The following is a 27,965-nucleotide window of genomic DNA, read 5'->3' as shown; positions in this document are numbered from 1 at the left end:
TGGGATTACTCTTGGAATCATGATATTTCTTCCACATAATTATTTCTGCATAAATTTCATTCTGTTTAACTGCAGACAATTAAAACACTTCCACTGTTTATGGCCTGCTGCAAAACATTATACTCAAATTCAGCTGGTTTAACATATTGTAAATGACATCTTCCCATGTCGACACATTTGTCTGCACTAATTATTGTTCACATTTCATAACAGTAGTGACAATGGCTACTGCCGTTATTTCTGTAAGACATCCATTGAAAGCAAGATTCTCTTAGGAACAGACCATTTAATTTCCTAAAGAGGACAAGGGTGGGGTGGGAAAAGACTAGGTCTCTTACTGAAAAGCTTTAAGACAAATATCTTCCTCTGATTTGTGGAAAAAACAACCTTCATTTAGCCTGCAAATATTTTTTATCTTCTAATGAATTTAACAAATATCCTCTTAGAAAGAAAATCCATCCCCCCCACCCCGTAAATGGTTAGTCCCCAAACATACACATTCAATTGGTCCTATTGCATCAGAATCATAGTTTTACATATTTAACCTTGTGTACACATGCTGATGTTGACAGTGAATACCATCATTACTGCTAAAGGACTAAGCATGTGGCTCATCTTTCAGTGTTTTCTGTCCTTTCTTTATTTTAAATAGCAGTCACTGACATTTGGAATTTTACTATATTTATTTTCCTTTGTAACAACAGGATAATTTTATGCTTTTCATGAATAAAGTAAAAAACAGAAAATTCCAAGAAGTGCCCATCATTTTCAATGATCATGAAGCATACTTCTTGGGCTACATTGTATAAACTGAATTGAGAATGCATATCAATTTTTGACATCAGCAATAACAGAAACATCTTGCATATAAAATATCAGCTTCTTCTAAGAACATGTACTGAATACAAAAGACTCTTTCTAAATTATTTTTAAAAAAATGTTCTAATATAAAATCAACATAAAAAAAGTTGGTTCTTCAAATGGTCTCCTATTATAAATCATTCTGATGTCCAAGTCTTTCCATCGGTGGTCTTCGTGCATTGTCAATCAGTAATGTTGAACAGCTCCCTCCACTGTGAAGAATCACATGACACGAGTGTTAAATCATGGTGGTATTTGTAGGCATTTAACCTTCCATCACACACCATCATGATGTGAGTGTGGAGGGGATTAACAACTGTCCCACTGCAATGCATGGAGAAATAAAAAATCATGTGAGCTGTAATGTATGTAAGGGTCGGTTAAGACAGGTTTCACCACAGTTTTTTGATCTACAACCTTCTTTTGTTGGTTTCCCTAGGGGCTGTAAAGGCACTTCCAGAAAGCTGCTCAGCATACAGACCATAGGGGCACTTCTGGGGGTTATTCTGTGTAAAGAAAAATGGAGAAAAAAAATAGAACCATCAATATATTTAGCAGCAATTTACAATTCATATGGAAGCAATTCTAGATGCAGAAAATGTGTTTTCTAATTAGAATCAATAATGATTGTTACATACCTACTCATTTCAAATGATATATATGAAATTAGTTGATTTTATTTCCACCTTAACTTAATTTCTACCTTTGTGAGCTTTGCCATGTGGCACAAAATACCATTGTTATTCAAAATTGGGCTCTACTGGGCTTAAATGGAAACATAACCAGAAAAAGAACTGGCCATGTTATATGTGACTCCACATTAAAACTATTTCTTATCAGCCAAAAGCTAAAATATATTGTCAACTAAAATAAATAGCAAAAATAATCTAAATCTAATCACAATTATGGAATCCATGGCTATATCCAAGTTATATTAATCCATGTTATTATAAAATCTAAGGTCATATCATTATTTTATGCTAGAGACCATGGTATACTGAGTCACTCTTATAGAATCTTAATTATTATCATTATTTTATGCTAGAGACCATGGTATACTGAGTCACTCTTACAGAATCTAAGGCCATATCTTTATTTTGTACTAGGGACCATGATAAACTGATCCACTGTTATTGAATCCATGTAATGTTAATGAACATGGTATACTGAGTCACTCTTATAGAATCCAAGGCCATATCATTATTTTATACTATGGACCAACTAAGGTAAACAGAACCAGTTATGAAATCCATGTAATATTAAAGACCATGGTATACTGAGTCACTACTATGGAATCCATGACCATAATGTTTGTGTTAGGGACCATGGTAAAATGAGCCACTGTTATGGAATCTATGGCCATATCCATGTAATATTAAGGAACATGGTATACTGAGCCAGTGTCTAGAATCCAATTGATAATTTTAACTTATAATCAGCACTATACAGGCAGAATTGTTCTGACATAACATGAAGTCACCAACCTACCTACCCACTTACCTATATACCTAATGTAAATGGGCAAAAAGGACATAACATAAAAACAGAACATTATTTCTATGATATCAATGTACAGTACTATACTTAGTTGATAAAAGCTTGAGATTAATGTTGTTTTGCATTAATTTGTTTCTATGTTATTAGATTCTGCTTCACAGTCTGGGATCATTTTCAACCATCAAAGGCAAATTTTAAAGGATGAAAGACAGACTTTTCAGTAACCCTGGAGTGACAGCCAGCAGTAGAGAGAAAGTTCATACATCAATAATTACCCTGATAAGCCACTACAGGGAGGCTCTACATGAAAAGCATACACTAATTCCTATACCCATTCACATGTTCAATGCACAGTTAACATGCTGAAGGCAACACATCACAATATACAACATATAGTCATTGACATACAACTATACCATCAAATAAACATACTTGTTCCTACTTCCAAATGCACTGGTCAAAAAAGGACCCACTAACTAGACTAGGATGTATACCTGTTCAGCATGGATGGATCTCCTTGATCATAAACACAAATACCTAATCCATGTTTGTAAGGCAAAATGTAGGTCACGGTGACTTTCTAAGGTTTTAAAGGCAAGAAGGGGTTGGCCAGATACTGTGAGGGTGGACTCTATCTGAAGTTTTTCTGGTGCAGGTTAGTGAACCATCTGTCTTTTTTATGCTTATTGTGAGACTGAAATTGTCACCAGCATAAGAGAAATGGTCCATACTGTGTTATGTGTACAACTCAGATTTAGTAATTTCATGAAGCAGTCTAGAGCAAACAGGAAATTATAAACAGTCACTCCCTGTAACATTTTCACCTGTACTCTCCTCAGACTGAAGAACTTGCCATCAGTCTGGTCCCTGATGTCAATCTTACTGTTATATTTTATGGAAGGCATCCATAAGCATGGCAGAGAACATCATACTGAAGCGGCTGGAGCCTGACGCAGCCTTGCTGGACTCCATTGGAGATTGGGAATAGTTCAGGTAATTCATCATCATCCACAACACAAGCGAGCTGGCCCATTACAATGAATTTCTCTGGGCATCTTCCAGTGGCCTCCATGACTGGTTGTCTCAAAGGCTTTTGTCAGGTGGATGAATGTCATGTACAGGTTGGAGTTCTGTTGCTGGCATTTCTCTTGGTATTGACAAACTGCAAATACCATATCTGTGGTCCCACATCCTTCCCTGAAGCAACAATGAAATGACTCTCAGGCAGGAGCCTGTGATCAATGTAGTGCAAAAATTCTGACAAGGATTTACAAGCTATTAACAACAAGAAGACAACCCAATGGTTGGTACAGTATTTCCTGTTGACTTTCTGCTAGTGGATTTATCCTTGTTTCCTGGGGTATTGTTTCTTGAGTTCACATTGACTGGAAGAGTTCAGTCAGTTTCTGTACAATGTGCAAGCCTCTGGATTTGTATTCTTCTCCTCGTATGGCATCTATTCAAGGTGCTTTACTATTTCACAGTTGGTCAATTGCTTTCTGCTTCAGTCAGCTCTGGAAGATCAGAAAGTGATATGTTTATTTCCACTCAGGACAGTCGATCAATTACCTTCTCTATGACAGATGATCATGGACTGAGGATACTGTTGAAATATTCTGCAAATATTTGTACCAATATCCCCCATTATAATGCACCTCATTCCAACATCCATCACCACAGGGCTTGAAGGTATCTGGTGAGAAGAGGGAAATGATGTTTAACTTGCGCATGTGATGGATTTTAGTGAGGGAAGCAGTCCACACAGTTTGATAAAACTAGATGGTGGAGAACTGAGTTACTGTGCAGAAATGAAATAGGGAACAGACTGATGGTCAAATGTCACAACATGAAATGCTCTGCATTATGGTGGGTGATACTGTACAAAAATAACAAAAAAATTAAAAAAGAAGAAAATATCTATGTACACACTACTTTCTGGATTAGAGAAAACAAAGAAAGCAAAGAATTTTCTAAGCTGGCATTAGCACTATGCAGCATTTTTATGACTATAAGGAAGTCATCCATTAGCTTGTACTTTCAAATGCACAGAAAACATAAGACCTCATCAAAAGCTTATTCAGTTTGGTGTCATCTTTTCCTGAATGTATTACCAAATCGAATCGAATGGGAAGAAGTAAGCCAAACAGAAATTATTATAAACATTAAAGAAATTGTATAAGTTTGGCACATCTGATCATATTTAAGGTCACCACTTACCTGACCCTTCGGAAGGGCCCCGGGGCACCTTGGATCTTCGGAGGAAAAGTCGTTGCCAAATCCACACATATACTAATAAGAAACAAAAAAAAGGATAATATTAGCAAAGTGATTAACATTGGGTTTACTTTAAATTGAAAACTTAGACACATTGAGATACTTTTAACACGATCAAGTTACTCTCCTTGAGATGCATCCATGTACTCACTTTCATGAGTATTGCTGAAATAAGATCCAAGACATTGAGGGTAGAATGAATGGATAGCTAAAAATTAAAGGTCACTTAAGTGTGAAAATTAAATCACAATGACCCAGTTTTTATATGATTGAGTTATCCTCCTTAAGACATCCATTTGCCAAGTTTCACAAGTGTTTGTGAAATAGTAGCCAATATCCAAAATATTTAGGATGCAACAAACCAACTGCTGAAATAAAAAGTTGCTATAACATAAAAAGTAGGTAACAATGACAAAGTTCAGGCACAGCAGAGTTACCTTCTTTGAGATCAGAGGTGGTCAAATTAATAATTTTGGTTTTGGACTACACAATGTTCTAAAACCTATGGCATTACAAGTTGCATTTGTCTGGTAGCACCTGGAAACTGTAGTCCTACAGACATCAACCCTGACATTTAATATATGGCTAGTCCTACTGAAAAATGTTGACCTGCAACATATGACAGTGATGGCCTTAAGTCTTACTGCTTGAATAAACATGGTCATAACATGTGTTCCCCAGTCAATGAACCCTGAGACTAGAGGCCAAATTTTCAAGAATATCTCACATAGTTGGCAGCCTGTATTAACACAGTTGCACAGATTAAAGCCTGATTATTTTGGTTCCACTGTACAGCTAATACATACTTGTATAACCAGGACTGATACATTATGACAGTGCATTTGCAACAAGTAAACAACGAGACAATCTTGACATTTACCATTCCCTTTTACATAACAGGGTCCAAACACATAAGTGAGAGCACAAATTACATAGGAACCTAAAAAAACTAATAAAAGGATGGAAATCGATTGATGAGGTGAACAAAGAGTGGGGGTTGGGGTGGCAGATTACATTGTTGAATACTCATTTTATAATTGTGTTGAAATTAAATGTGACAAAATACATTTTTATAATGGTGTAGCTTTTATTATCCATAAATTACTTTTAATTTCAGGATAAACTATACTGAAGAGATCATTAAAAACATTATTCCACATGGTTTCCATACAAGGAACAAGTATACTGCTAAACACATTGTGAATTACATTGCTGCTGTTTGTGCTTAATTGGATATATTCTAGATGTATTGTTCATTCAAAATTAAACATTTCTTTTCGAAAATTCATTTAGAGAACAGCAACATCAATAACTTGTGTTATTTTCATTTTTTTAATATTTATTAAATAGATAAATTGATCAAAGATGGATTTAGTTCCCAAAATCCACAATCATTAATCATTACCAAACATTTTAACGGGTTTTAAATAATTTTATAAAATAAAAATGCAAATGAGAACATGATAGTATTTGCAGTTTTTGACACACTTGACAAATAACACTTCACATTTCACAGCTTTAAGTCTCTCCAGAGACATGCTCAGTGAATGTTTTATTCCATATCAGCAACGGAATCTCAAAAGCCATCCTTGACTTGCCATGAAATCAGAGACATTATCCAAACTTGTTACCATTTTCTGGACATTGAGAATTGTTCTAGAGACAGGAACACACAGCATCATCTACTGTTTGCAGTCTTATAAAGCCCGTTTTCATTTGAACCAATCAGAATCAACATCATGCAATAATTTTAAAGTTAACTGCTTATCCTTGAGTCAACCTTTGCGTGTCAACACAGCAATTTTGACTTGACTACAACTTCTGATCTCACTTCATCATCAAGAATATTATATTAATTGTGGAGTACTAAAGGGCTCTATCATCTGACCTCTGGACAGATCCAGTGGCCTAGTGGTTAGAGTATCCGCCTCGGATGCGGAAGGTCGCGGGTTCAATCCCCGACCGAGTCATACCAAGGACTTACAAAAATGGTACTAACAGCTGCCTCACTTGGCACTCAGCATTAAGAGGTTAGTGTTAGGACTGGTTGGCCTGGTATCAGGATAATGTGACTGGGTGGGACATCATGTTACATGTCTGCGGCATGATGTCCCAGTGCTAGACATCACTATAAACTGTCACACTGCAGACATCATAGCAATATAAATGAAAAAATTGTTAAAGCAACGTTAGAAATCTAAATCACACACACAGAGACACATACACACATCTGACCTCTGTTATTGAATTTATTTATCAATGACTTATTTCCTAACATAAAACCAAAACTGTACTTTAAAATAATTTACAAGATGCTCCAACAGACTTGCAAAGAAAACAGTATGATTATACATAAAGAAAAGAAAAACACATAAGTCATAATAGTTTAAATGAAACAAAAAGTGAGCAAGGCTAGATAGTGACAAACTCCATGTTCTATTAGACAATGTGAACCTTCTTAATATGACCTCTCATGATAAGAAAAGATTAATTTTTTTCTTTGGCCTCTTAGGGAAATCAGAAAATATTCCATTTCAGTATAGGGTAATCTTTTATACAAGTTATCTGGATTAGTGTAATGTGATCTGGGTTAATAACTCTTATTCAAACATAAAAAACCTTTTAAGACGCTAAATGAGTGCATGCTATACGACTCAATGTACAGACAATTATCAGGATGCAACAAAGAATACTGAATTCGCTTTAATAACTGGATATATATGTATGCTGATGTTTTAATTAGATTTTTTGTGTCTGTATGGTACTGATCTGAGTATGCATCATTGTTGTGGGTTTAACACCATTTCTCATCACACAATAGGCTATACATTGCGGGCAGTATAACTGGCATAGGAAGAATCTGAAGAGAAAAACCCCAGAAAGAACCACAGACCCAAGGAAAGCAACAAGTAAGCTTTCCCATTTACCCACATTGGCTGACCTAGAAACATGAACCCACACAGAAATGAGATAACAGTGATCCACAATGCTAAGCAATTAACCAACGTTGCTATAATTATGGTACTTTTAATGTCATTTGCCATTTTAATGAATTTAATACCATTCTAGAATACAAAATATAATGCTGATTTTAAATAACTGTGATCTTACACCACATGGAAGTGTTATTATTTTATAGACATATTAATATAATATCTATTCAGAAATCATTATTTTTATATGTGCTTCAAATAAAACATTTTCAAATGTTTCAAAGGTTAAAATGAAAGCTGGTTAAAGATTTTACTCAAGCAATAAATTCACTGATACTAGTAAAATATGTTATACTGTTTTATTACTTTTCAATAATACAAAACCTTTTTAGGTAATAACAATGCTATAAAAACAAGCTCTGCGCAAGAAATCACTAAAAACCATATGTAAATTTTATATGTATTACTGTTTGATAGAGTTGAAAGCTGTTCAAAGTGGCAGATTTTAGTTTCAAAATGAATTTCTGACACATTAATTCAAATAAGAACTTTAAATTTTCTTTACTGTAAACACAAAAAGGATTTGTGGTTTAAAACAAAATTTAAGTGCGATAGCACATAACTATTTTGTTCTGATTTTGGCTAGAAATTTGCTAATAAATATCTTTTGTAAATTTAAAAAATGAAAATCAACTCTTTACATTCTCTTAACATATTTGCAAAAAAAGAACAGTGATATCTTCTGAAGTAAATCTAGTATGTGTTCCATTGCTTTTCTTCTAACATTTCACATGGTCTTAATATGTCCCACATTTGGGCCGACTCAGCCATTGTCCGAATCTCGGTGCATTCGTATCGATTCTTAACACTTGGCTACAGAACCAATCAAGTGTGTTGCAATGTGACACACCTCTAGCACGAGTAAAGTTGTTAATATTAGAAAGGATCTTTCACTCAGTTCATAATTATTTTTACATTGCAAACATTCCTTAAATGTAGTTAATAATTCGCCCATGTATGTTATATAGGAACACGATGAAAGAAAATGGTAACCATCCTCTAATCACGATAAAGTCATTTACAGTAAGAGCCTCTAGGTCAAGGTTAAACGGGGAAAACACTAGCAGTTCTGCAATATGACCATGACATGTGCCAATCTCATTAAATTATTACAATTTCATCACAACAATATCATATGAATCCCACATATATCGATTCCAAACACTGAAATAAGGCAATAATGTTGTTTTCTGTGGTGTCATCAATCATACCTCCAACTCCTTGGCCATGTCGCTGTTATTGTAGACTGGTGACCCCAAGATGTGCAGTATATACCGTGAACCAGGCTAGCTGTTTTTGTTGACTGGGGTGGTAGGTACAGTTTCGTAAATTGGCCCCTGTCAAATTTCTTAAGGCTATGGTGTGACCTTTTCAGCTATTATTGTTTACTAATTAAAGATATGGATATATTTTTGAACTAGGTGTTTCGGGCTGGTGTTCTTGAAATTGATGTCAGGCATATACACCTTCCATAGCTACTCTACGGTTTGTTGATTGTGAAATACCAATGGTCGGCTAGGAAGAAGAGCTAGCCTCCCATAGCCGTAAACACGTCACGTGGGTTTGGGTAGTACTACATGTAAGACCTTGACGCTGATATTTATATTTTGGGCTTCAAGATCTTACAGCCAAATAACAGCTCTATGTAGTGTGTTTTGATGTTGACTAACATCGTAAGGAAAGTCAAATTTTCAGGAATATCTGGACATAGTACACAATTAATTTTACTATATGTTCTCTACATTTGTTTCTCAGTACTGACCTTTCCACTGTGTGACAATTAATGCAAATCATATGTTAATCTAAAATACCTTCAAAGATGACTTCACGGTGAAGTTCTTGTCAAAGGTTGATCTGCTCTTTTTTTAGATGATTGACTGTCAACATAACAGCATGTAAACAGAACACATATTTCACTTCCGGATCATCACCAAGGCCTTATTACTCACTGTGCACTGTCGCCAAAATACATACAAACAACAACACCCTGAGCTCATATTATCAAGAATAAACAGTTACCTTTGAATCCCTACCAAAAATGCATAAATAAAACTCTTCTATCACCACCAAAATCAAAAAGGAAAAATTGTTCTAAAAATAGACTAGAACTTCTAGTAGAACTACATTCGTGGGTGGGTACTGAACTGGAAGTATTAGTTGTGATGTAATTCCATCTCACACAACTGGGAACTAAAATAACGGCGCTTTTCTACAAAGTAAAGTCATTGTTTTAGTCAGACTTTACTTTGATGTCTTTTCTCTAATAAATTCAAATTCTCACAAAAGAAATGGACCTGTCTGGAGCATGACAGGCAATGGAACACACCTACCTGATTTAGTTTAGTAGTTGTTATTGTTCCCACATATATTAAGAGATTGTACAAGGTTGATACTCAGCTTTTAAATTTACATAAGATAGTTCTTCAAAAATATACATAGCCGAAGTGAGAGCAAAATAGATGAGATTTCATGCCTTAAGATATTTTAAAAAAAGAAATAGCTTTTAATTATTGCCTACAAAAATTTAGTTATTTTTTTTATTTAATATCGTTTAAAAATATTTTCAAACGTTTTGCAAATCAGACCAGTATGGATGACTTTTGACACTTTCAAACAGTAATATATTTAAATTCAACCATGGTATTTCTTGATTTCTTATGCAACTCGTTTTCTTCATATTTTCCAAATAAATATTGTGCAAAGATTTATTGATGAAGAACACATTAGGAAAACAAATTTTCCTGTAATTATTTAATTTTTTTTATTATCTTGGTGGTAAAATATCTAACCAGTAAAATCAATTTATTTCATTTTCATTCTATACTTGGAAATTGTACTGCATTGATTCCATTTTTATGACTTTGTTTAGTGGCAGTAATAACATTATTTCTCAATAATAAGAGTTAACTATTTCATTTTCACAGAAAGATAAATCAGCTGCTTTGACAATATTTTGGTATTAAATAGGCAATGCAGAATAAACAGTAATTCATTATTTCATTTGATTTGTATTTAGAACAACACCATTATCACACTAACAACTCCATTATCACACTATGATAGTGGTTTTGCATTCAAAGTGTACTTTGGAACAGCTCCTGGGAAATAATGAGAAATATAAAATTTGAACAATTTAATTATAATATGAATCTTAATATTTCAGATGGTCTAAACCTTCCTGTGAAATGGTCCAAATCAGCCTGGCTTTTGGTCCCAATCAATTTTTAGAGCATTTATTCCCCTCTCATTTTGATAGTAAAGGATGATAAATATCATGAAAGAAGCAAAGCTCTCTAAACACTCTCTTCAATGTTAGTATAGTTTTATCCATTTCATTCAAGAAGGGGCCCTGAGTGGTTTAACGCGCTCTTCGTTAGCAAGGCTACCATTGTCATTGTTACTGTCTGTATATTTCAGCAACTGATTGGGAAAGAAATGCTGGCATTCAACGTTAAACATCCGACTCATCTGAGTAGAAGATAAACTTCACTGATTGTATTGTTTTAGACCTTCGTCTTTGATAGTGAAAAAATCCTTCTAATCTGCTATTTTTGTTTTAATACTAAATATTTATAACCAATAACATATTGAAATGTATTCCCAAGTTTTTTGCCAGATTCGTTTTGAGAAATTCTATGATGATGAAATTAGACTTTGCTAAGTATAAGACCTGAGTAAACCAAATGTTTTCAACTACCTGAGGTAATTGCCAAGCCTGTTGCAGACCGTGTGTAAAAATTATCAATACAACTGACAGTAACAGATGAGTAAAACAGTCTACATCTGGTTATCTCCTTGTTGCAAACTAATCTTTCTAATCACTGCTTAGATGACACAATATAATGAAACTTTTGGCAGAAAAAGACAATCTGATTTCTAGGAACACTTTTTGTACACCATACCAATGGCTGTGTAATTCTTGGACAAGTGAACTCTGAGAAGGATTTGCAGCTATGTTTAAGTACATGGTGGTAACTTAAACTTTTCTTTAATTGTCGATTACCTGTAAAGCTGCAGTCCAAAAAGGAATGGAAAATTGGTGGATATCCTTTCCATTGAACTTTCACTTTTTGACATCATTGTTGTCCCACTTCATCTCTTGTTCGATCTTGAATGCTTTTGATATTGATACATCTTATTCTTTCTGTTATGTACATTTAATTTGCATTGTTTGTTAACCTTGTTTTATTTATACCATGTTGTGGGTTCTGTAAAATTGTATCTTGTAGCTGACCTTGTTCAAAATAAAGTTCATTGGTTACATGACCACAATCATTGATTTTTGTTTCTGTAAACAACTTATCCATTGTTTATATTTCACTGTGAGAGGTATAATATTAGGATCATTATCAACAGAAGTACACATATTTATTTGGGTCTGGGTCTAGGTTATTGGAATTCCCATATACAGATACCCGGTCTACCTGATGTATATTACATTCTGTATTATAATTTTAGTAAAAGAATGTTCTAGAATGGAATAATTCCATTAAGTCACAGTATTTTCAGAAAATGCTGATTGTGACCTAGGTCAAGTAGAGGGCTTTATAATCTTGTTTTTCTAGAAATTATTTTTCTTGCTGTAAGATCTTGCAGAATCTTTTGTATTGTTGTGCTCAGTACCGAAGTTGATTTGTGTCAAATTATTTAATTCAAATTATTCTACTATGGAAATACAAAGTGCTCTTTAATATTCTTGGACAGAGACATTAACTGGGAATTAAAGTGGTCTAAACAAGGAAACCTTTGATTATATTACTTTGATTCAACAAAAGACTGTTGGCTCATCATTACAAAGCAGGTCATTAGTACATTAGTACCTTAGATGCTACTGGTCACTACAGGCACATCAACAAATTCAGCATTGGAAATTATTTAGAATACCACAAGAATTTATTCAGAACTTTATTCATTAGGACTTGTATTAGTAATTCTAGGATTATTTGGGATTTAAATCGCAATACCGTAAGTTCTTAATACATTTTACTTTGTATTCTGGAGAAATAAATTATTTGTTGAATTTTGCAAAACTTGTTGGTTTTCATTCTTTTCTGTTACCTATTTTAAGACCATTGAGTATTAATATTCCCTAATCAGCTGATGAAACTCATGGATTAAAATATCCCTTTCCTTTGTTCATATTAAATTTATAGGCAAGAGGTTCATGTCAATGCACTGGTCCTGTGATATGAAACATGTTGTATAAAATGATTGTTTCTAAATGGCTCATAAAATTTGGTTATATTTTTCTTTCATGGTATGACCTTTCTTAAAAAACAATGAGAGAGAGAGAGAGAGAGAGCAAATGGAATAGGCTGAAAGCATACATTTCAGTAAAAAGTAAATGAGAGGATTTAATGGTTTTTACAAACAATATAACCTTTTTCCCTCACAAAATCTGAGTTTTCATGAGTGTTATGTTTTTACACAAGACTTGTTGCACTTTGCAAAGGCATGGGTGAGTTTTGTCTTAACTGCTCTGTTATCTTTTATTAATATAAATTATTATTATTAGTAGTAGTGTTATTATTATTATTATCATTATTATTGTCATTGTCAGAGCAAAAGGAAGATCTATAATAATTGCATTTTTCCAATTAATGTATTTTCTTCATCTGAAAGAATTATTTAGCCTGGATAAGGAAAGCTTTAAAATGTTTAGAAAAAATATTTTCATTTTAAACAAACTATATAAATACATAATCAAACAAAATAAATAAATAATAAATTTTCAATAATAAAATATTGTTGGTAAAAACCAATTTGTATACCATTCACTGGATGCAGTCAGATAATCTTCATCATTTTCTGCTGCATAGAAAAACCGTCATCCATGTGGAATTGGGTCACAATTAGTACTTTCAGTTCAGTACCCATGAATGTAGTCCTAGTCTATTTGTAGAGCATTGTTTGCTTCTCTCATTTTGATGGTGATAGAATTAGAGTTTGACATTCTTGGTATGGATTTAAAGGTAATTGTTTATTCTTTAGAATATGAGCTTATTGCGTGGTTGTCTTTGTGTATTTCGGTGACAGTGCACAGTGAATAATTGGGCCTTGGTGATGATCCAGAAGTGAAAACTGATCCATTGCACATTGCTTAATTTTAAGTCCAGCCTCTCAAAAAATGCCAGATAACCTATGACAAGAACTTTACAGTGAAGTCATCTTTGAAGGTATTTTAGATTAACATATAATTTATTATGATTTGGACACAGTGGAAAGTTCGTTACTGATAAACAAATGTAGAGACTATATCAGTGGTGTATTGATTAAAGTTTAAATTAAATATAAAATTTTTATTGTTAATGATATAGACATGAAATTTCACATCTTGTATATACTGACTGTAAAAATAAAAAAATATTAAAATTTAACAAATTTAATTAAAAGAATATTTAATGAATTAAAAAAAAACCAATTAAATTTATTGCCCCCAGAACTCAGTATAATTAGCAGCAATGTATTCCTACACCACATGCAACCTCAAATGGTGGATATTTTTTAAAGCCTGTCAGTGAAAATGTGTTTAAATTCTGTGCCTGCACCTAATGGTGACTGTGTAATGTAGACAGTAAATTTAACATCAAATAGGTTATATCGGTCATTGTCACATATGGACCCTGAGGAAGACAAATGCAAAATGAAGCATGTCCACAAACTGGCGTTAATGGTAAAGATCAGTAGTCTGAACATTCCATTGAGAGCTAGATGCATCCCAATTATGCCACAATGGTTTGTGTGTGAATGTTGATCACCTGAATAGAGAACATCTTTCCATCAACAACAATACACATTGTTGCAGAGGTTATGGATGTTGCATTGGACATGGTGACTTTCCAGACCGCATGATAAAGTTGAAATTTTGATATGAATATTACAGGTATCATGGTATGTCCTGTAAACCCACCCACATCCACATTGAATCATGTCTAGCTAACTGCTTGCATGGATGAAAATGAAGGAGATTATTGAATGATGACATGCATGCATTGATGATTGTATTGAGTAAGAAGGATATAAGAAAGAAGGTGGTTTATTTCACTAGATTATGCTGGTATGAAAGATGTCTTAAATACATTTCTTCCTTCCTTCCTTCCTTCAGTTGGTCATTTTAGTTTAGAATCTTTAAGAGCTATTTATTCTTTTTTTTTAATTTTCGTTATGTCTTCATATTCCAAGAAAACTGTTTCATAAGTCTCATTAGGCAGTAGTAATACAACTGCACAACATAACACACATTGTGTTACCAATGGATTTTGCCACAACAGTTTTCCTTTCTATGTCATGTGTTTTTCATAGAGTACTGTCATTTTGAAGATGGGCTAAGATCATCTTTTTTCTATGCAGTGTTCCTTGATTCCTGCTAAATCTGTGCATATGAGTGATCTCCCTTGGAGTCCAGGCAGTCCTTTTCAGTAGTCAGACTTCTGTTGCCTTGCTATGTTCTGTACCTTAGCTGAGCCTGTATCATATTTCTTCGTCCTGCCAGAATACTTTGTCTGGTGTGCAGAACTTTTGATGCAAGTGATGGTAAGTACTGTACAATCTTTATCTACTTTGCTCCAATGATTTCAGAGTCCTAATGGTGAAAGTATACCTCCCAAGTGTTTTACTTTTGTTTTGATTGATGATTCTGGTCTGTTATTGAGTCTGTGTATTGTTCAATGCACTCTTGGATACTTACCTGTTCTTAGCCTCAAATTTCTGTGTTTGTTTCAGTTGTAGTCTTTCTGCAAGACCACAGGAGAGTTTCATTTTCAGGACTTTTAGAAGGATATTTTTTATCATTTTCTGTCATGCCTAGATGAGTCACTTGATGAAGGCCCAGGAATGCTGATTGTATCCACCAATTGTTAGTACTTCTGCCACCACAGATTCTTGAATAATGCTGACATTTCTTGCAGTGCCCAGAATAACAGTACAGAGTGGTATCCAGTACTTTGGGGGAGTTGACATTTGATATTTCTAACATCACCACTACCAATGTCCTCCATCATTCGTTCGAAGATCAAAACCTGCAGCAGGATTTAATATCTTGACTGAGAATTTTCTGTTTGAGACTTTCCTTCTATTGCTCTTATTTCCAGAAATGTTTTCAATAAATATTGCAGAATTACACTGTTTGAACTGTAAATGACCCAAATGAATGGGGTCTGACAGTCGTTCTACTTTCCACATTGGATGTAGAATGTTGTAAGCATCTTGGAAGCCAGCAGCAGCATGTGCATCTGCATCTAATGAGAATTTCTTGCAGCACAAAATTTTACCCATTTCTCTTGCCATTTCATACTTGAATGTGATGCAACTGGTAATAGATTTGCTGTGCAGGCCTCCTGGTCATTGCATATCAAAACCTTTCGTTTCAGCCATGCTTCAGTACATCACAGCTTGTTTTCTACTGTAGTGTCAACAATGTACTGCTTCTCTAACAGTTTCACAGGCAGTTCCAACAGCTTGAGATGTTTCTTTTTCATACAGTCATGCAAATCATATGTGTCCCATCATGCTGATTCAATCCTCTCCTTTTCAGGTCCAGTTTCGCTTTGGGTGATGGTCACATAATTCTAGCAGACCCAGGTGTGTATTACTAATCAGTGTTTCCCTTTACCTTTATTTGCGCTTCAGAGACCCCCAAATTTGTAATTTGACCCCCAGTTTTGATGTGAAAGTTTGTTTTTTATGCAGTCTGACCCCCAGTTTTGACACCAAGGAGATTTTTGACTCTTGGTCTTGCACCCCTAGGGGATACACTGCCTTACAGTCTAGTGCCACAAGTGACTGGAGACCCCCATTTGTTGGCTTCATCACTGCTATGGGAGAGAACTTGTCTGCATCCATTCTTCTGGTCACTTGAACAGATGCAACACTGAAACTTGTTAGGAGATTTAAAGTCAGAAATCTGACCTCGTTGTTTTGTGGAATATTTCCAGTTTTAAAAAAGTTTTCTTCTTCTTGGTTTACCCTTTCGTGGTTTCAGTTACAGTAACTGCATGTAAAGTACAGGAATTGTCCTCTCTGTCACTTACGTAATTAGGAAAAGGCATGCTACCTTGGTTTAAAGAACTCCACCAACTCTTCAATACTGTTGGAAGCCTAACATCTGAGAGCTGCTCTGCTTCACGGATGCAAATGACATTCCTAATGTATTTTGATGCTATCCAATTTCAGATGTTACCTATATTGACAGGCTGTTTTAATTAATTCACACCTGATAAGGTTTGATTTTCATGATAAAGGAATGGAGACATGTTGCCAAAGAGCACAATTTGTCAACTTCAGTTTTTAAGTTTTCATGAAAATTTAATTCAAATTAAAATTTTCATCTCATTTTGGTGGTGATACAAGTGTTAGATTTAGGCATTCTTGACATGGATTTAAAGGTAATTGTTTATTCTTTAGAATATGAGCTTATGGTATGCTTGTTGATGTGTATTTTGGTGATAGTATATTTATAAAACCTCTGTCTTTTCTACTGACACTCCGTACAAAGTTGTACAGTAAAACCTGTCTTGAAAGACCACTGTTATGTGAGACCACCTGTATTGAGAGACCTTATTCTCAGTGCACGGATTTATTGATTATATAGCGTTATGACCTGTTATACTGCACTCCATAAATAATAGCAACATTGGTATTGAAGTCTGGCTTTAAATTTCAAGATAAAAATAGCCTAGGACAGAGTACAGGGTTATGTATCCTTGCTTACAATTTATGTATCAGTCATACTCGCATATAAAAAATTAAATTGTAGTTTTTTTTATAGTATATGTATCAATGATTGGTAAAATGTAAGCAATAATACCATCCCCTGTGGGCCAGAGCCAGTATAAACAAAATTTCATATGTGTATAATTCCTTTTCTTTTATCAGTCTTCTCAAAGCTGTGCAAAACATATCTCAGTGTGCGAAACTTAGTCTTATTAAACTACAGATAAATTCAAAGGAGAAGAGAGAGGGAGGAAATAAATTGAATGTGTTTGCATCACTATAATACAGCTGTTATATCACACGATTCATTCAAGTGCAAACAGTTTCAAAATATTTTCTTAATAATTTTACTTAATATCAATAGTTTTACTATTGATTTTGTAATTGATTTTGTAATATTGATTTTGTAATTGATTTTGTAATTGATTTTGTAATATTGATTTTGTAATTGATTTTGTAATTGTGTAGTGGTTGCAAATATACAGACTGAGACTGCATTTCAAGGATCAAATATAAAACAGGATATTTGCAATTTGTTATAAGGGTAATGGTATTTTAGAATGAAAACTTGTCATTATTACCTTTAAAAAACAATGTTAAAGTGTCTTTTCTCATATATTATCTCTTTTTCTCTCAAGTGTTATCATAACTATTGTTAGAAAAGAGGACAGAGTGTCATCAGTCTTTCAAGATTCAGTCCATAATTACTCTATAATTTAAAAAGGGTGAGAAGCTCCCCAGTTGGTTACACTCCATATGATAAATCAAAGTGAACTAAATACCAGGTATATTTTCATGCAGTATTTTTCTGTATTCCAATAACGTAAACTTTGGTTGATCATGACTACAGTTACCATTATATTATATATGTTAATTGATGATAATATATAATGAATATTCCTGCTAAAGTAAAATCACTATGGAAATCCAGCTTTATCATTATTAACACCATGTTCAAATTTGTGTAACATTCATTTTCTTTATGTGAAGTGATTGACAACAACAGGCGTTGTTAAGGGATAGGATGAAATGTAACAGATGGAGACAGATAACATTTGTCATGGAATTATACAAATCCTTTTAGTTATTAAATACATGTACTCGGATTTCGTTCTTTTTGTGTACAACGATACCCAAGGGTGATTTATGTATATAGTACAAAGATTTAGAAATATTGAGTTCAGTTCATCCTATGCCACACATGCGAAGTGCTTTTGATGTGAAGAACCGAATACTTCCAGCGCACAGACAATGTATTGTGGCATTGTCTATGTATAAATACCTCACCGGAGGTCAAAATCTTTACGTTACAGAACGTCTTGTCAGTGAGCAGTCTACTTTAAGGATTGCACATCTGTAGAGGTATGTGAGTTATTAATTTATTGTGTATAAGTTGTAACTATTGTACTACCATATTTATTTTTGTATATTTTCTATGTAGCTTCGCCTTACGTAGTATCATGCAAATATTTTCTATTCTTGTTTCAACTTAGCAAGAGATCTATATTAGCACTATATAAGGTGGAATTTTATGAAACGTTTAGTACTGTAGGATTCTTGTTGGACATGATTGGGTTCTGAACTTGTGCATTGTTCTGTATTTATTGTGCCGATAATGTAATCTGTATAGCTTACCATATATAACGTCATTGCATTTTATTGTATATGCCTGTGTCAGGCATTGTACACTGTGTTAGATGTATTTTCCGCTGACTAGAGTGATTGGAATGGTCGGACTGACCAGAGTGATTGGAGGGGTTGGAGTGGTTGGACTGACCACAGTGATCAGAGTTACCGGAGTGTATAGCTGTATAGCTGACCAGAGTGATTGGAGTTGAGGTGGTACCAGCTGCAAAGCTAACCACAGAAGTTGACCACAGCAGCTGTGAAACTGAACAATAGCAGCCGTAGGGCTGAGTAAACAGTGTTGCTGGTCGAGTAGCAGGTGATCGGGCATTGCTGACCATGATTGGTGGGTGCTGATTGCTTGATTGACCAACCTGGAATACTGACTGCTTGATTGACCAGTGTGACTGGTAACCAAGTGTGTTGGTGATGGAATGTGTAACTCCATACATGTAATCTTTTAGCTGTGTGCTAATCTTTGGGGTTTGTAATACCCAGTGTGTTTTGGGGACTGTAAAGATATTTTGTACGTCTGTCCCATTATTTTCATCATTTTTACTATATGAGTAAAATACCAGTTTTTACTATTTGAGTAAAACACAGCATTCTTTCATTGTGAAATCACTGTGAATCAATCACCCTTTGTCCTTGTATTGTGTAAGGTCATTTATTTGTATTTTCATTATTAAGTTCATGTGGATTACGTTAATTGATCCAATATTTGGATATTATATATGCACACATTAATCATAATTATTTTCTCATTCAAGTCATTTATCATTAAACATTGTATTTGTGTCATGATCAAAAGTGTTCTGTTGTAAATCCGAAATCCCATCCGGTTATCTTGTTACAACATTTTATGCCACTTTTTAGATACAGAAACATAAACATGTAGCAATAACTGTTTTGCTTTGGTGAAATACAGACAAATCTGCATTTAGAGACCCACCATCGAAAGGGACACATGACCCCTAAAAATAGCTGGTCCTTTTTGCTTAGTTTGGACCGCATGACCTTTTAATAATATCTTGTATGAATTGAATTTGGATTTCCAAGTAGAAAACATCAAGTAAATTTTACAGAAATCAAGAGACAAAATATATATCTGAATATGTTATTACTAACAATCTGAAGTGTGATAATGTGCCAACAGTCATTTGATTAATCACATTAATATAATCCAAGTTGTCCTTATTTGACTTCTATAATTCCCAGTTAATGCCTCTGTCCAGGAATATTATTTATGAGCACTTATTTTCAGTGAATAAATAATTTGAATAAATAATTCCACACAAATCAAAACACTCAATAATACAAATGATTCTGCTTCATGATGTTACAGCTAGAATGAGTAACTTCTATGTAAACAAGATTATAAAGCCCACTACTTGACTTAGGTCACAATTATTTTCTGGAAACGCTATGACCTAATGGAATTGTTCATTCTCAAACATTCTGAGTTTGTCAACAAGATAAAATCTGTTACTAAGATCATAGTAAAGAACATGGTAAACATGACTCAGGCACATATTTAATGCACACGCTTGTAAAAATATCAGCTATGTAGTATTTGTTTACAAAAATAAAATTTATTGGTCAGGTAGACAATGAACTTGATTTTTGGATAAAGTCAAGTTCAAAATATGACTATATATAAAACAAACAAAAAAATAAGGAGAAAAAACTAACAAATACAAAATAATATATATATATATATATATATATATATATATATATATATACATTCAGCAAGCTTATTAAGTTGTTGCACAGACTGTTTACTTTCAGATATTCTCGCAACTTCAGTTTAATTTTTTTACACTGTCTTTTAGGTGATAAACCAAACTTAATTGTTTGACCAATACACAATAATTTTTCTTTTCATTACAGAATGGAAATAATAATAAGTTTGCATTCTGTCTTGAAAGAAATTATTTGATTTTTCAGGATACAAAATGACATGTTTTTTTGACAGGACAAAGAAATGTGACCCAGGTCATGAAAACTGCAGCAATTCATTTTTTATTGTAAACTTCATTATTCATGTCATCAAGAACGACTTATGACTTTTTCTTTTGTGTGCTTATAGCAGTCAATACAATCATACACTGCATACCTTTCAAGATCTTTAATTATTTGCTCAGTTATTCCTTCATTAATTTTTCCATTAAAAAAACTAGGGGGCTTGTTGCTAGTTTTACGACCTAGCATCAAATTAAAAAATACTGTCATAGTAAACAGTGTCTGGTTTGAACAGTGGTTAAATGACATGAAATATTATTGAACTCTACAAGATTTTTGTAAGTAAATAAATTTTGTTTAAGTTCAAATGAAATTAGTGCATATAAAAAATTTCTACATATTAACATGTGTGAAATAATGTCAAAGAATAAATATGGTAATAAAATGATTATTTAGAGCTGATTAGTATTATTATTAATTGATTTCATTTGTTCTTTATAATTCCAGCATTAAATCCCTGTTCTTTTTTTAGTTCATGTTTGTCTTCTTTTATTTCAAGTTTTACCCTTGGATTGACATATACGACAGCAACTAAGTAAGGTTATGAATATTTCTATTTACGACCTTAATTTCCAAAAATGACCTAAGTCTTTTTCATATTACTAACGGATGGTGTATTTTATTGTTTCATAAATAACAACAACAATAATAATAATAATAGTAATAATAATAATAATAATAGCTCAGGTGGCTGATCAGACAAATCAAATGCATCAGTTTCTTAAAATGATACACATTGTTATACCCACAGTGTGCTAGGACTGGGTCTGTTGTATGAGAACTTTGTTGATGATATCAAAGTTCCTGATATGACATGATTACTAAGAATTTTTAAGTATATGATGATCATTCTCAAGGGGCATAACAACAGATATAAATATGCATTGGAAATCATACTCAAGGGGCATAACCACAGATATAAGTATGCATTGGAAATCATACTCAAGGGGAATAACCACAGATATAAGCATGCATTGGAAGTCATACTCAAGGGGGCATAACCACATATCTAGTATACACTGGAAATCTTGAGGGTTTTGTGCCATCAGCAGGACCCAGTGAGTGAAAGAGCAGTTTATCAGTCATTCAGAGGTGTATTTGTTAAAACTGAAGGAAAAATTGATTCTCACTTTTCAGCCAATGTAGGGATGGAGCTCATTGTGAAATTTTGAAGATGGTTTCCTTTATCTGAAATGAAAACAATTATTATTAGTTGATATAAATCTGTACTTATTCCTATTATGTAACACAATATATGTCCAATGTACAAACCATCTGTCTTTTACTTCAGCATGCCATGAAACATCAAGTGTACATGCTTTTTATATAGTGTGGATAGCCCATGAATTCAGTGCTATAGATAGGATTGTATTGCAATTGTCAATGCAGTTATTAAATCCTATGATTTGGAATGTATCTGCAAACTACTATTTGTATTTACTATTCATTTTAAAAGATAAATATTGTCGGACACATTGACTTTAAAAAATTTCAAACTTAGTATTAATAGTTAAAATATATATTCCTGAACCTAAAATAACAAGCAGTTAAAATTATTCAATATCAAATGCTCAGAAAGAAATCTGTAGTTGTATTCATTGACTGATAAATGTATGCACAAACTTAAAAATAAGGGTCTTCTTAAGTATTTGTTATTATGTCTAAATTATATTTTGACTCTCCTTTTCGTTTAAATCTTTGAATACTAAGTAATGTAAGAAATAAACATGAATCTTTGTGAAATCATTTCTGTAAAATAATATGAATATTGAGATTGGAAAATTAACTACATGTACTTCTTGCACTTTTTGTCACCATATTTTGCTGAGTGACAAGAAGAATTACTTGTTTGTATTCATGTTTGCCTCCAATCTCAATCTTGCATGGTTCCGTGTGTGTATGTGTTTCTGCATGTATGGGTGTCCATTAAATATTTAAAGATAAAGAGAAGTTCTTGAATGAAAGTGTCATCCAGTTGTCACTAATTGCTATTTTTACTTTGAACTTAGGTGAACAATATTAGGCACACTAAGGCCTTGTTTAGAAAAGACTATCCCTAATATATGTTATGACTATGTGATGTTGAAACTAAATAAAAGAAAGCCAACAAGTTTTGTGTGTGTGTGATTTGGGTTTGTAAGGTATCCTTATCAATTTTACAGTTATATCGCTACAATGTCTGCATTGTGACAGTTCATAGTGATGTCTAGCATTAGATCCCACCTCATAAGGCTGAGTGTTTAGCAAGGCAGCTATTAATACCATTTTTATGTCTTTGATATGACTAGGCCAGGGTTTGAACCCATGACTTCCTGTTTCCAAGGCAGATGCTCTAACCACTAGGCCACTGGAGCAGTCAACAAGTTTTGTAAAATTCAACAAATAATTCATTTCCATAGAATACAAAGTAAAAATTTAAAAAGAACTTTCAGCATTGTGAATTAAATCCCAAATAGTCCCAAAAGGTTTATTGCAAATCTTAATAAATAGAGTTCCAACTGAATTCCAGTGATATTCCAATTAAGTTGCAATATTGAATGTACTAATGTGGCAGTGGCCTGGAACATGGTGATGTGTTAAGTCATATGATGTATAGTCCAAAATGTTCTTACCTGAATTCACTATAATTCTAAATTAATGATTTATTCCATGTAGTATTATTGAGCACTCTGTAATTCCAGTGAATAATTTAAATAATTAAATTCACCCATAGTAAAAACTGAAAACAACATAAAGACTGATTCTGCTTTGGCTGTTAATGCAAGAATTAGTAATTTTTCAAGTAAACATTGATTTAAAAAAGAACACGATGCAATATTTGAGCCAGGATGTAGTTCAGTTCCATTCTAAATCATTTAAATTTGTCAAAAAGTTTGGGAAGTTCCAAGTGAACAGCCTCTGTCCTAGATTCAGATAAACATTTTTATCTTCATTAATAATGATCTGAATATTTAATCCACAGTCTACAGAGAAGTATTAGCTATGTAGTCGGATATAGTGCTACGAGGCAAAGTGGGAGACCAAGACCAAATTGCCTGAAAAATGTAAACTCTGCCTTCTTCTGTTAGAAAAGTGAAAGCAACTTCGCCCTGTGATTTGTTTTGGACATGCAATGACTGACTGTGGTTTAAGACTTTTGAGATGCTCCCTAACAGTAGTATGTAAGTTCGAACAGTGTTATGTTGTAACCCAAGGTGAAGTGTATTCATGCAGTGTTGATACCAATTATGTATCTTGCATACTGTACTAATTCGAAGCATATTGTTTGTTCATAAAAAAGATGTGAAATAATTTTGTTTTATTCATCCTTTTTAACCATACCTGATTCTTCCTGATCACATTTTAGCAACTGGTCCATTGATATTTGATTTTCCAGTATACTGTTGAACACATGCGATCGATTACCGGTATAGCTTTTTCGTTAATCTACTCTAATTGATCCTACAAAGGGATGTAATCCATATTAACTCGAGCGTTCTATGATTATTTTTAAAATATCGTAGATTATGCTTTCTACTTAATCTCTGAATCATATGTTTGCGATTGTATTTGACAAAGTTTCTAAAATAAATATGGTTTAGACTAAATTACCACATTTCATATAATTTTTCGTACACAAAAAATCAATTATTAATTTCAGTGTACCAAAATTTTTATATAAAATAAACAATGATCATTTTGCGGTTCTGACCGTGTGAGAAAAATAATGGGATCGTACCTGAACAAATTCAAAGAAAACACACACCACTTGACAACCTAACGGTACTAACGTACAAAGTCTCATTCTGCTCTCAACTCAAGAATCTAATTTCAATTAAAAAAGGTACTCAAAAAAGATTTTTGTTGTTATTAGTGAACGAGAGAGAGAGAGAGGGTTATCTCTCAGTGTGAAAGCCCGTCTGCATTTAGAGCATATGTAGCTGTTATGTTGTGTAATTTTGTCAAAATGATAGTCCTACATGTAAGACGTATCACATGTTATTATATTTTAGTGCGTACAAAAGTATGTAAAAAAATATCAGCGCCGAGGTCTTACATGTAGGACTAGCAAAATGACTAAGATGGTTTGAACATGTATCAGTTAAGGGTATTATTTATTGGTAAATTGTACGCAACGATACGAGTCCACATTGTCAAGAAATTAAGGGCACCTTGTATTTTTACAGCAGCAATACTCTCATTATCAAATTGCAATAAAAAGTAAAGAAATTGAAATCTCGTTTTAGTTAATGCGCGTGTATGTGTCCGAGATAGAAATGAGATTTATTTTGTCCGTTTACAAGTCCGTATTTATTCAGGCTGGTTTTTATTTGTAGCTTTTGCAAAGAGAAAAAGACTGTATTTTGAATTAACTAACAATTGTGATAATCGTTATGTATTACGACTCTACGATATTCCATTATCAATAAACACCGCTAAATCAACAATTCATTCTTGTTTTAATTACGATGTACATTGTCACAACAACCACATGGATATGCAGTGATATTTACATGGCAATTAAACATGCTTAACGCTTTGGTTATTCCAGTTGAAACCAGACTGAGGGCAAGAATCGACAGAATAGGTCAAATCAGCGAGGATGCCAGTCATCTTTTCACCTTCGTTGATAAGTTTTTCTTGTATCCTTGGTGACGATACCTCGAAGACAATTCTATCACGAATCATGTCGTCTTCGTCTTTGAAGAGACAGTCCTTGGCCAAGAGTTTCAATGAAGTCACATATTGGTCTATTGTCCTGGAGCCTTGAATTTTATTGTTAAACTTGAATCTGGCAAAGACCGGATTTAATTTTGGTTGCACGTGATGTTTGAATTTTGTAAAGAGCGTTGATGGGTCCTTTTTATCTTCATCCGTCAGAGTCCATGTGTTGAAAATATCTCTACCTTTGTCGCCTACCCAAAGTAGACTGTAGTTGGCTTTGACCGCATCACTTCTTCTACTCATCGGTCCATTAAATATTATTTCACAGTGTTGTTGGAATTTAGCCCATGAGTTGGTAAGGTTAGAATTGTCCCAGTCCATGGTAGGGGTTGGCACGCCGGAAAGATCCATTTCGAAGGTATTAAGTTCGTATGCAGAAATTTCAACTTTTTTAAGGTTTTAAATTCGTGCAAAATCTTCCGTGGATTGTAAAGTTATTGTTTCAAAATATCCATTTACGATTCATGTGCTATTCTAATTATAATTAGTATCCCACATCTGACACCATGTTGTGTTAAAACATAAGATGAGACACCGTGTTCTAACTATCAATAACTTTAATATATATAAGTGAATACTGTGAGGTCTTAATACAGAGTGCCGTCAAAGAGGCAATCGCCTGTAGATAGTACCAGTGGAGCCATGACTCGTGCACAGAGGGTTCTGATTGGTCAGTTACACATGTATAATGTTACACGTGTTATTTGTAATCTGCTAACAGATTAATACAGTTATTAAATAATCATTACTGTTGGTAATTTCTGCATACATAAAATCTTTACTTAAGTGTTTATTGATAGGGTGTCATGGAATTGTTTATACCTGATGTGCATGTATTATACCTGAAATTACCAAAGACTTGAGAAGGAGAGTCACTATAAATTCTATCTTATTCAGATCTTCAAATGGTAAATATATACAGTAATTTATTATTTAGTTGAAAATAAAAATATTTAAAGTGGTCTTCACATTTTTCTTTTAAATACCATGCAATTGTTGCAATCCTGAAATGGCATACCTGAAATTTAAGTAATACTCCACTGTTTAGGAACCTTTGGTCCAAGAGCACCTGTGCCAAGGTTTTCAGCACTTTGGCTTCCTTCTTGGGATCATCTTCATCAAGCCAAGGCTTTGTCAGCTCTTCATTCTCCAGGTAAGGTTCATGAAGACATTTATTAATGCCTTGGCCATGTGAGAGGATCTACTCATGTGTATTGGTGATGTGATTTAGGACACTCCTCAAGATACTCTGAAAGAATGCCACACTCAATACCTTTAACACCTAAAGCTGGTCTCTTTTGTCATGGTGACCCCATATTGATAAGACAACTTGATTTATATCATAAAGCGAAAGCTACATTGTAGAACTGGCTAATAGTTAGCTTAGCAGGATTCAAATTTTCCTCAGATCATTGTTCCTTCAATATTCCACATTACTCTGACACTTCAAATAAATTACTTTTAATAAACTACATACCTAGAAGATTTGGTGATGAATATATTATGGATATAAAATACATTAAAAGAAATCAGAAGATATGCACTGTAATTTTGATTTCATACAAAAGTATACAATAGCAAATGTTAACATATATGTTTCAAATAAAAGGACTGAAATCTCACAAAAAATTGTCCATAGCTGCAAGCAGTCATGCATGAAAACCAAAACTGGTTCATGTCTTGGGACCATTGTAATAAAGCCATATTATCCATTTGTTTGGCAACCTTGAAAAGTAGGTAGATAAAATAAAGTTAAAAATGCATGAAGAGCAATCATCAAAACAAAAACAGCTGTTCAATTCCAAAAGTTTTATAACAGTAAAGAGTGAAAACCAATAAGTCATTTAATTCCCAAGAAAAAAAAATGAAATTTAAAAAGAACTTACAGTATTGTAAATTAAATGCCAAATAAGTTATATCACCAGTCCTAATGAATCAAGTTCTAATGAACTGCTGGTGGTTTCCAAAAACAAACTTCAACTATTATCTCAGTATTTTGTTTTTAAATTATATATGTCTTATGGGCATTCATCATGAGCTAAGTGGAGAGATGGGAAGAAGGTGTTAGCAAGAACTGCATGTGGGACATAGATACATGTATAAATGGGAAGCGGCATAAAGAAAGCATAATGCGGCATGTAGACACAATTTCAATATGCAATCACTGGTCCTCTAAGTATTGAGTGGGAAGAAAAAAAAAAAACAGCTGTGATTATTGGGTTAGCCATCACAGTATACTGGAACTTTTTTGCATAACCAAAACAATGACAGTTC

General features: G+C 33.5%; 1 protein-coding gene across 2 annotated transcripts in view; it reads right to left on the bottom strand.

Moving 5' to 3' along the window:
* The window catches only part of LOC149786553 (homogentisate 1,2-dioxygenase-like), a 77,564-nt gene extending 68,658 nt beyond the window's left edge, over nucleotides 1–8,906 (bottom strand). For both annotated transcript variants that reach the window (XM_089977058.1, XM_089977057.1), the window contains exons 1-3: nucleotides 8,837–8,906; nucleotides 4,576–4,647; nucleotides 1,279–1,367 (exon numbers count right to left, since the gene is read on the bottom strand). In XM_089977058.1, coding sequence (XP_089833184.1) covers nucleotides 1,279–1,367; nucleotides 4,576–4,647; nucleotides 8,837–8,854 — 179 coding nt within the window. In that variant the 5' untranslated portion in view covers nucleotides 8,855–8,906. The remainder of the gene's footprint in view (nucleotides 1–1,278; nucleotides 1,368–4,575; nucleotides 4,648–8,836) is intronic.
* Nucleotides 8,907–27,965: the final 19,059 nt, after the last annotated feature.

The sequence above is a fragment of the Sinohyriopsis cumingii genome, chromosome 12 (assembly GCF_028554795.1).
Source record: "Sinohyriopsis cumingii isolate HCF-2022 chromosome 12, ASM2855479v2, whole genome shotgun sequence".
In the NCBI taxonomy this organism is placed as follows: domain Eukaryota; kingdom Metazoa; phylum Mollusca; class Bivalvia; order Unionida; family Unionidae; genus Sinohyriopsis; species Sinohyriopsis cumingii.
Note: the sequence above shows the minus strand (reverse complement) of the source record. Positions and strands in the feature narration are given on the sequence as shown.